Below are 10,775 nucleotides of genomic sequence, written 5' to 3'. Positions count from 1 at the left end.
AGGTTAGAAAATAGTTTAATCCTGGATTTATAATCTAAAAGTGGAGATTTAAACAGAATTCATCTAGGGGCTTCTTTCTCTGTAGCTGGAGTGTTAAGACTCTGGACTCTGGACCCCCCCCCAAGAGGAACTAGACCCTGGATGAGACTCTGGACACGTAATTAGTGCATCAGCCATGTTTTAATCATGTGCAGCGTTGGTGTGAGAGTCCAAGGACTCTACAGTAGTACAGCGAGGCACTGGTGAGCGACACACTGCCGGTCCGGGGTCCGGGGTCCGGGGTCCGGGGTCCAGGGTCCAGGGTCCAGGGTCCAGGGTCCAGGGTCCAGGGCCCCTGAGGCCTGATGGAGGCCAGCCGAGTCTCTCCGCCGTCTGGCTCTCAGCAGTGGAAAGTTTCTGTTGCCTGGGGCTCGGAGATGACAGGAGTTTATCAACACGGCGGCGTGGACGAGTCCCGGCACGCCGGCACAACGGGCCAGGAGGAGGAGGAGGAGGAGGAGGAAGAGGAGGAGGAGGATTTACAGTCAGAGGACTTTCACTGCAGCTGCTCCGACAGCCACGTCTTCCAGGACCACGGGCCAAGCAGGACACGACTACTCTTTATAAGAAAGACACAAAAAAAATACAATACAGCAAAATCCAGTCGACAACCTGCTAAGGCGAGTGACCGGATCAGCATGGACAGCTCACTCCTCAGCAGCAGCTTCTCATGTCATGAAGGTGAAAAGTCCTGAAAGCCTCGTTCATCAACCAGACAGTCAAAAGCCTTCATGTTTTCCTGATGACAGATCACTCTGGAAGTGTTTTCAACGCAAATAAAGCCACATCTTGGTGACTCGAACGGGAAAAATCCTCCAGGCAGAAACCAGATTCACACAGTCATTAGAAACTACAGGAAAGTTACATATTGTTGGATTTAGTGGAGGAAATGAGCACGAGACATGTTTCTTGTTTTTATTGCATGTGCTCTTTGCAATTCAAATTTATTCACAGAAGCAGAAGAAAAACATACAGCCTTATTTACAAGAAACAGGAAAACTCCCTTTGGGAAGAGCGGTGCACAGCTGGAAACAACCGCAGTAACCACTGGAACTGATCATAGTATGCACTGACTGGACTCAGGGCCATTAGATTTACAGAGGATGAAAATCCAGCTTTCACAAGAAGTTATTCTGACTGACAGGAGGAGCAGTCACGCCCCCTGCTGGGCGGTCACGGCACTTCATCTGTCGCTCTCAAGCTGACTGTAGCTTCCGGGTAAACTGTGACCTTTCACCTGGACAGACAACAGGTCGTCTGCAAACAAACCGGGTGTTTTTAAAACCTCACATATGGTATTCACTGTAAAGAGTGAACGGAGCGGGTCCCAGTACCGATCCCTGCAGGACACCGGCAGCAAAGTTCAGACATAACTGGAAACACGACGCCTTTCCCAAACATTAGAACTAACCCCAGACTGAACCGAGCTGAAGCAAGTTAGTGACGCCCGGGGAAACCTGTGCAGGAGCTTTGAGTTCAAACTCAGTTTAAAACATTCATGTCCTGCAAACCTTGGCCTGGTTTCTCCACAGTATTCTGATTTTTTTTTAAATCCTGTTTTCATGGGTTTTAGAAGCTGGAAGCCCAAATTATGTAAAAATACACAAATCAACACTTGAAATATTTTAAATTCTGAGCCTTAATTGTGTAACCTATGGAAGTTGAACTTTTTGAAGGGAATTATGGAAATAACCTTTTCCACGATAATCTAATTTCTTGGAAAGGATCTGTAATTCAGAGCCATGCATTTTTCTCATTCTACATTTTCTAAGATTATTTATAGTTATGGCAGAACTGAAACGTGTCTCCAGTTACTGACTTGATCCAGGAATGCAGAAAGACTTCTTTCATTTTTATTTTGAAAAACGTACCAATATACACCAATAAACAAAGAGCCAAATTACCTTCAGGTTTTTCCAAACAACTCGTCTATGTACTCAAGATTACTTTGCATGTTCAACTAATTTCCCGTCTGGTCTTGAGCATCCATCACTTGTTTTCGATACGTTTTGCCAGGATGTGCCTGAATGCTGACTACTGTCCAGGTCATCCAAATAAAGTCAGATGCAGCCGGAGTGAAATAATCTTCAGACTTTAAACAGGAAAAACGTCCGACACACTGACTTGTTTCACATCTTTTATTTAAAAAACAAACATCAGCTTTTATACAAAATCAAAAACTCAAAAACCTCCGCGGCCCCGCCGTCAGGCCGCCGGGCTACAGCGGTTTGGGCAGGCTGCTCATCTCGTCCGCACACTCGTCGTACGCCTCCTGGTAGTCCTGGTGAGGCTTGATGAGGATGACGCAGGTCGGCCTCTTGGAGCCCGCTGACGAACCCAAATCCTCCAGGAACACAGCAAGTCCTCAGTTTAGTTTAAACGCCACGATAAAAACACTCTAAATTGATTTTTTTTTTCAAATCTGAACTGAGTGTTTTAATTACTAAACATAAAGGCTTACAGCAAACTTAGTCTTCTATATGTGATCATTAATATTTTATAATATGATGGGTCGTGTTAGCAAAGAAGAAACTTTATTAGAATAAAATTTTTAGTATCGTCATCAGTGTTAAAAGTTGTCTTTTTAAAGCAGACTCACCACTTTGGACGGGATGTAGGCGTACGGCAGGTTGCGGTCCTCACACAGGACGGGCAGGTGGCAGTAGACGTCGATGGGCAGCGTGTCGCCCGCCAACACCACCAGGCTGCAGAGGAAGAACACAACTCCACATGTAACACTCATCACTCAGTTAACACTGCAGGAGGACAGTCAGCTTCAGGACTTCAGACACGGCCGCCCTCTCACCCCTTCTCTCCCTTGTTGATAAACTTCTGGACCTCCTTCACTCCTCGCCGGATGTTCTTCAGTTTGGCCGCTGAAAACGGAGAAGAGCAGAGGCTGAGACGGCGTCGCAAAACGTGTTTGTTCGCATGTCGGCGCACATTCAGGCAGGAAAACCAGATTACATGGAATCGGGAACGGAAAGGGGAAGAGGGAAGAGGAGGTATTAAAAATAAATAAATAGAAAGATGAAGGAAGAGAAGAAGAAAAAAGTGCATGTATGTAAATTTGGCTATGTACATATACATATGTGTGTACAAGCCCAGCTTTTTTGTGTATGGATCAGTATCTGCAAGTATGTATGTGTATAGGTGTAAATACATCACTCTAAAGATTAACTGATGGGCCAGGAAGAATTTTTCAGGAATTCTTTTGTATTTGCTCCTTTTTTTTTATATATTTTGTGCAGTTCTATTTCTTTTTAGTTATTTGTTGGAATATTAACTACTCATTGGTTGTTGAGATTGTTTTGTTTTGCTCTGTTATAAATGTTGAACAATAAGAAGGTTGGGCATGTATAAGCTCAGTAGCTTCAGCCTAAACCTTTTTGGTCAACCTGGTTTTCAGTGGTGTTTCTTTGGTTGGTATACTTTTAAATATGATCGGAATAAACTAATAAAATGAAAACAATGAAATGAAATAAAGAACACACGGAGGTGAAGAAGGTGCTGCTTCTCATCAGGATATGTTTGATTAGATCAGTTAAAAATCAGGAGGTGGTCTGATGTGAGTCCTGCAGCCTGGATCGAAAGTCACGTTTCATATTCCCACCTTTTCATAATAACAGTAGGTGAATGGATTCATTCTGAATGAATTGAATTTCAGCACTGATAATATGAACAGTTCTCAGTTTCTCATTAAAACAGTCTCCAGAACCCAAAACTGAACACTTCAATGAAACCTAACGGTTATTTAAAAGACTCTTATGACAGCGTCTCATTTAATGTCCAACAACAAGGTTATTGTCAGGATCTCAAGAGTAGATCTTTAAATCAGTTTCTGAATGGAGTCTGGTGGTTGACAATGTGGACTATGTGATACTTATATATAAGATACGAAAAAGACCAAAAAACATTACAAACTCAACCCTTAAGACTGAATGAAAAGATTTATATCATACGTTTGAAGTGTTCATTTCGAACAGGGAAAGTAATTTAAGGTCTATATTGTTAGTAAAGATAGTTTTTGAAAGAACAATTTTAAAGTTGATAAACTAGATCAACTCTACACGATGCAGTTTAATGAAGACAAGTCAAGCTAATCATTGCGGTTATGTCGGCATATAAAGATTAATTTTAAAACATTACTCCTGTAAATTGATTCACACACTCCAAAATAATTACAAAGGACGATTCATTTCAACGTCCTTATTGTTTACATCCGGAAAACTGATTCAATGGCTTGTTGAAAGGGATCTGGTAGTTTTACTCAGAAGAACTGATGAACAGATACTTCAGCAGCGTGTCTTCCTCCATTGTGGCGCTCCTGATGTTTATTTACTGCGTTCTGGAACCGTTTCCTGTCAGAACGGTGGAGTTTATCGCCGCCACGTCGTGTTTTTGCGCCGTTCCGTGCGGATCTCACCCTTCTTGACGCACTTGTAGAGCTTCTTGCTGAGCTTCTTGGAGGCCAGCGGCTGAGCGATGGCGTTGAGGTTGGCGATCAGCTCCTGGTAGGACTTCTCGGGGGCTCCAGCAGCCTCCTCCGCCTCCACCTTCTCCTTCTTCACCTTCGTCATCCCGCAACAGCAAAGCGGATGTAAAAAAGACAGAACAGAAAACAAACACAACCAGACTCCGCTGCTTTTTCAGATATAAACTTCTCCAGCTGATCCTCGTTGCGACAAACACGTGTTCCGGTTTCTTCTTCTGCTGCTCGAGCGGGTAAAACAGGAGCAGAGGAGGAAGACGAGCGCCCCTAGCGGCCCGGAGGGTAACTGTAGCAGAACACAGAGAGCACACTGGACCCTCAGCGGCCTGGAGATGAAAATGCAGCAGAACACACAGAGCATACCGGACCCCCAGCGGCCCGGAGAGGAACTGCAGCGATTTGCAGTTCACCAGCTTATTTATTTCCTTTTCATCCACACACACACACACACACACACAGACAGACGTTTTGAAGCAAATAATTTCAACAACCTCAGTGAAAAAAAAGGAAGATAGAAGTTAATCTGAGACTTCAAAAAAAAAAGAAGTCAGAATTATACGAGGAAAATGGAATTCCATTCCCAGAAATTCAAAATTATTTTTCTTAAAAAAAACATCTGACTTTTGTTTTAAATTCCAAGGGGGAAACAAGCGTCAATCAATGACAACGAGGATTATGATTCTAAACATAAAAATGAGAAAAATAAAAGGATAAAAAAGGATAAAAGGAAAAATAAAAAGATAAGAGGAAAAACTCTATGATTTACATCTCACAAAAAAAAAAACAAAAAAAAACTACAAGAACAGCAAAGAATAAAAAGTAACGATTCTGGCTTTAATTTCAGAATTTCAAAGGAAAAAAAATTCAGTGGACAAAAAGTAATGATTCTAAGAAAAGGAAACTTTTTTTTTAGAGAAAATCTAAATATTTTAACTGAAATACCAACTGAATAAATACCAAGGTATAAGTGGATTTTAAACATTTTTTTAGAAACATGTCATAATTCTGCATGAAAGGGAGAAAAAAAGCTCTTAATAAATAAAATTACAAGGATATATATATATATATATATATATATATATATATATATATATATATATATATATATATATATATATATATATATATATATATATGTGTTAATCTGGCCAGAATCCTCTTCAGCACTGTTTCAAAGTAAATTTTCTTCATTCACCCATTATAACACATGAACTCAAATCATCATACATTTCAAATTAGAATTACAGGTCTGTGAATTACAGATTCACACTTTCCTTTTTGTTCTCCTGATGCATAAAATGATGGATAAAACAAAAATTAATTATGCTACTTTAATAATCATAAATCTGATATCGTGTTTTATCTGTTTGGAGAAAAATCGGGAGATTTGCTTGTGAATAATGTGGATTAATGTACAAGTTGTTGTTTTTTTTGTGAATAGAAAGTGCATAAAGAGAACCAACAGTGAAAAAAAACTTTATTAAACACTCTGATGATTTTAACAGAATATAATGTTGAAATAGAATGCAGACATAAACAGAGATAAATAAACATCACATTGATGAAGAGAAAACTTTGTGACTAATATTTGACCAATAAATAGAGAATATAAACAGAAGTGATGGTCGAGAGACAATGTTTTCAGCGGCTGATGATGTCTCCCAGCACGGTGGGAAGTTCCCTCATCTTCATCTCTCTGGACATCTGACACCAGACGCAGGCCGTGCAGCAGGTGGAGAACAGGCAGTCTCTGCACAGAGAGCCCTGAACGCAGCACGGGGGGAGGGGGGGGTTAAAGAAACTACATACTGAGGGTCCTGAGCGGCACAGATGAAAATCAATTAATTGATGAAGATCTAGTATATATATATATATATATATATATATATATATATATATATATATATATATATATATATTATATATATATATATATATATATATATATATATATATATATATATATATATATATATATATATATATATATATATATATTATGTATATGTAAATAGTGAAAGCATAAAGGGTAAAGTTAGCATTAAAAATACATCATACTAGAAGACTTGAAGTCATCCACGCTAACTGAATATTAGCTTTGAATTTTATAGGAAAACATCAGGGTTTTTCCGAGGACGTGTGGTTTCTTGTGCTTACTCTGATACCGTAGCGGCGTCGCACCGACAGTCTCATGGACATGGTGATGGGACGGTTGCAGCCGCAGATGTCCAGCAGGGGGAGACAGAGACACTGACCAAACTCTTTAGTGGTCCGACAGGCGAAGCAAGGGCAACACCAGAAGGCAAAACAGCCTGCAGGGAAGACAACGGCAACGTCAACAATAGTTATGTCAACAATGGCAACGACAACAACAGCAAGGTCAACAACTGCAAAAACATCAAAAAAGGTCATAACAACAACAACAACAACAAGTCTTCCTATTAATTTCAAAATAAAAGACATGGAATTTACAAAAACACTTTGATTGGACTAAATATATTAAAAGAATGGATCTGCTGAAAGCAAGGAAATATATATATATATATATATATATATATATATATATATATATATATATATATATATATATATATATATATATATATATATATATATGGCAGCAATTGAGTGTTTTTTTCAGTTAACCATATATATTGTAGAATAGAAATTATTGATCATTGGTAAATATTGCACAGGAAGTATTTTGACAGTGAGGAGAGATCATCCATCCTGTGGTTCTTTTTCTGTATGGCAATCCATGAGGATCCAGCTTCCTCAGACTGACTTCACTGTTCACACATAACGTACCAGCTTTGGGAGAGAACTTTTCTATCTTTCTAATGTTTCAAGCTACCAAGTTACACACATTACATCCATGGAAAATTAATCAAATGTGAAATTGTATAAATTTAAACCTATGCAATCCAATGGAATGCGATCTTTTCATGCTAATTTGTTTTGGCATAATGCAAAATTAAAGGCATTCCTCAGTGAAAGATGGCGGCTGCAGTCCTCTCTGTTCTGAAGCATTCAGACATTCCACAGTGTGAAAACTGTCTGTTCATGTGGAAATGCTTCAAACACTGCAGTCTGGATGACAGGCCTCTAGTGAGCGCTGCGTTTCTGCAACGCACACGATGTAAACATCCAAGCTCCTCTGAAATGTCTTTTTTCAAAGTAATGTTCCACTCAGCATCTGAATGTGAGGAATGTGTCTCCACGTATGCAGACGATGGAGCTGTTACATTGTAGAGTGAGCAGCACAAACACTCTGACTCCTCCATTGTTCCTGCTCATCTTCTCTCATATGTGCAGAAAACCTATTGACTGTGACCACGGAGCTCACGAGCAGGACAAATGATTTCACAAACTCTGGAAGCCGTTTTCAAAAAGTTTCTTTAGCGGCAACTCCGAACGCAAAACATCAGAAAATGATGGTGTGTACTGTACACTGTCTCTTGTCCTGGCAGCAGTCGCAGATCCCAGACATCCATTCGGCGTCCTCGTAGGGAACACTCTCGCCCTGTGGCTGCGTCGACACCGTCCAGCTCATCCTGCACCCGACCAATCAGAATCCAGAATCTTAATGACAGTAGAAATGATCAAATACTTGAAGAGTGATGTGGCGTCTAATCAGCAGCTTCACAATTCAAGGAAATCCATAAAGTTTATGAATTCAAGAATGTAAGATGATCAGAAATTGGGGCGACAGTAGCTCAGTTGGTAGAGCGGGTCGTCTTATAACCGGAAGGTTGGCGGTTCGATCCCTGCTCCTGCAGGTTGTTGTGTCCTTGGGCAAGACACTTCACCCACCTTGCCTAGCATGAAAGTTGTGAGAGTGAATGGTTGGTGGTGGTTGGATCAATGGCGCAGATTGGCAGCCTCGCTTCTCAGTCTGCTCCAGGGCAGCTGTGGCTACAATAGTAGCTTACCATCACCCAGTATGGAGAGAATGAATAATGCAATGTAAAGTGTCTTTGAGTGTCCCGAAAAGCACTATATAAAACCAATGCATTATTATTAAAATAGAGACTGGTGTGGAGTAACAGCTGCAGGGTTTCCTCCAAAATTACTCCACTGATACATTAAAGGGGCTGTATCATGCTAAATTCACTTTTTGTATGTTTTAACCTTGTGATATAGTTATGTATTCACCAGAAACACCCCCAAAGCGTTTTTTTCCTTTGTGCCTGCGTGTTTGAGCTTTCCTTGTGTTTGTGCAGCTCAGAGAGGCAGCCCCTCCCGCACCCGTGAAAACGCTGTTTCCCACGTTCACGTCACACTGTGAAGATGGCTCCCCTGAGCCCCCCTCCCGCTCCCCTGAGCCCCCCTCCCGCAGGCCCTCGGCAATCAGCGTTGCTGCTTTTTGTAACTCTGATTACGGAGATCAACTTTAATCAGCGTCTGAAAGCAACAATCAAGCAAGAGCAAGAGTCTGAAGGGTCTGAAGGGTCTGAAGGGTATGCGCTTGGTGAGTTTCTAACAGGAAAAGACGTTTTTGCGTATCTTTACGTGTGGAGAAGCTAGAGCTAAAGAGCTAAAGCTAGCCAGCGTATTTGTTTTGAAGCGCTGACTGGTTGAAGTAGCTGTCAGTCAAAGTCCACAGGGGGAGAGGCGGGATTTTCAGTGAAATGGAGGTTTTCTCTTCCGGGTTTCAGAATTAGCCCCAGAAAAACTTTTATTTCACACAAAATGACTTTTACTAAGCACCAAAAATAAAGGATTACCATGTTAATGCCATTTCTAGGGGTTGGACTAGCTAAAAAAGCATGATACAGCCCCTTTAAAGTTAAATACAGAATTTATTAGAACACAGTACAGGCTTAGCTTATGAAAATATGACAAAATGAAAGAAAATACTTAAATAATAAATAACAAACCTATAAATTATTATCTGAAAGTTGAATGGAGTTCAGCTTGGGCTCGTCTCAGTTTAGGAGCAATTTGGAGCCTGTTTCAATAAATGTTAAAATGGCAGATATATGAATGGAGTTTTAAAAATTCCTTAAAAATATCAAAAAATGATTAAAAAAAATTGGAAGCAGTCTGGGTTGGAATATTAACAATCCAAGATTAGTCTAAAAATACACAAACTTTTCTTTTACTACACAGACAACATAATCCGTCCATCCATCCATCAATCCATCCATCCGTCCACCTAATAGTAATACCAATGAAGACTGATGTACATGTACATTTATATCTGACAGTAGGCACATAAACATATAATGAGGACATTATCAAAAAAATAAAAAGAAAGAAAAAGACATCAGCATTATCATTAAAAAACCTTGAATGAGGTGAAAACTGAATGGAGTCTGGTACTTCTACTTTTCAGATAATCAGAGGTTTCAGTCAACACAGTGCGAAAGTGTCAGATAACTGAGTGGAGTCTGGTGTTGGAATCATTTTTCACAAACAAAACATGAATGTAAGATTAACAGAAGATGGCTCATAATCAGTGTTTAGGAATTACACAAAATGAAACAAAGCCATTCTAAATTGGCAGATATTTGAATGCAGTCTGGTGAGGAAAAGATGCCACATATCGACCATCCATGCACCAATCCACCAATCCACCAATCCACCAACCAACCAACCCACCAATCCACCAACCCACCAACCAACCCACCAACCAATCAACCAACCAACCGGCCCAAGAAACCAACCAGCCAACCAACCAACCAAATGTCAGTCTAGTAGAAGTGAATTAAATGACATTTTGAACCTAAGACTGATTGTATTCCCTGTAAAGACGTAAAAAGTGACTTTTGTGTGAAGAAGAGAGAAACAGGTGGTGTCTTACCTGTGTGAGCCTCAGACTGATCTGATTGGTCGTTTCCCCCAGAAGTTTCTGATGAACCGGATGAACTAGTTTGGTTGGATGGTTTATCTTCACCGTCAAGGATTCAGCAGACAGTTACCACTGGATTTGTTTCTATTCCTGGACTCTCTTTCTAAAATATACCCAAACAGGGACTTGTTTACTTCCAGGTTAACGGTGGAGCTGACTTACATCTACAGAAGCAGAATAAGGTTTGTAATCCATTTATGCATCAATTCCTGCATTTAAATAAATGTAGAGGAAATTTTCCTTTCTGAATTTTACTGTTAGCTTTCATAAATTCTTCAAAACAATAATTCTGTTGAAAGATCACTTTTAAAATGTTGATTAATACACATTTTATGAGTATTAGCCCAGGTTTATGTTCAATTTTTCTGCTTCTGTAATAAATGTTTCAGT

The 10,775-nt window shown here is 40.0% G+C and overlaps 2 protein-coding genes across 3 annotated transcripts; both read right to left on the bottom strand.

Moving 5' to 3' along the window:
- Window positions 1-2,169: 2,169 nt before the first annotated feature.
- On the bottom strand, window positions 2,170-4,755 carry nhp2 (NHP2 ribonucleoprotein homolog (yeast)). The gene is made up of 4 exons (XM_030101493.1): window positions 4,466-4,755; window positions 2,846-2,915; window positions 2,639-2,744; window positions 2,170-2,383 (listed from the first exon to the last, which is right to left on the bottom strand). Exons 1-4 carry the CDS (start codon window positions 4,617-4,619, stop codon window positions 2,258-2,260), a joined length of 456 nt encoding a protein of 151 aa, XP_029957353.1. The 5' UTR covers window positions 4,620-4,755; the 3' UTR covers window positions 2,170-2,257.
- Window positions 4,756-5,991: 1,236 nt separating this feature from the next.
- On the bottom strand, window positions 5,992-10,341 carry LOC115395829 (cornifelin-like). Of its 2 annotated transcripts, XM_030101497.1 has the most exons (4): window positions 10,338-10,341; window positions 7,982-8,085; window positions 6,689-6,843; window positions 5,992-6,295 (listed from the first exon to the last, which is right to left on the bottom strand). In XM_030101497.1, exons 2-4 carry the CDS (start codon window positions 8,082-8,084, stop codon window positions 6,173-6,175), a joined length of 381 nt encoding a protein of 126 aa, XP_029957357.1. In that variant the 5' UTR covers window position 8,085; window positions 10,338-10,341; the 3' UTR covers window positions 5,992-6,172. The 2 variants fall into 2 exon arrangements, with proteins under 2 accessions (XP_029957357.1, XP_029957356.1); XM_030101496.1 differs by lacking the exon at window positions 10,338-10,341 and having other exon boundaries at window positions 7,982-8,299.
- Window positions 10,342-10,775: the final 434 nt, after the last annotated feature.

This window comes from Salarias fasciatus, chromosome 10 (genome assembly GCF_902148845.1).
Source record: "Salarias fasciatus chromosome 10, fSalaFa1.1, whole genome shotgun sequence".
Classification (NCBI taxonomy): Eukaryota; Metazoa; Chordata; class Actinopteri; order Blenniiformes; family Blenniidae; genus Salarias; species Salarias fasciatus.
This window is presented reverse-complemented; position numbering and strand designations above follow the sequence as displayed.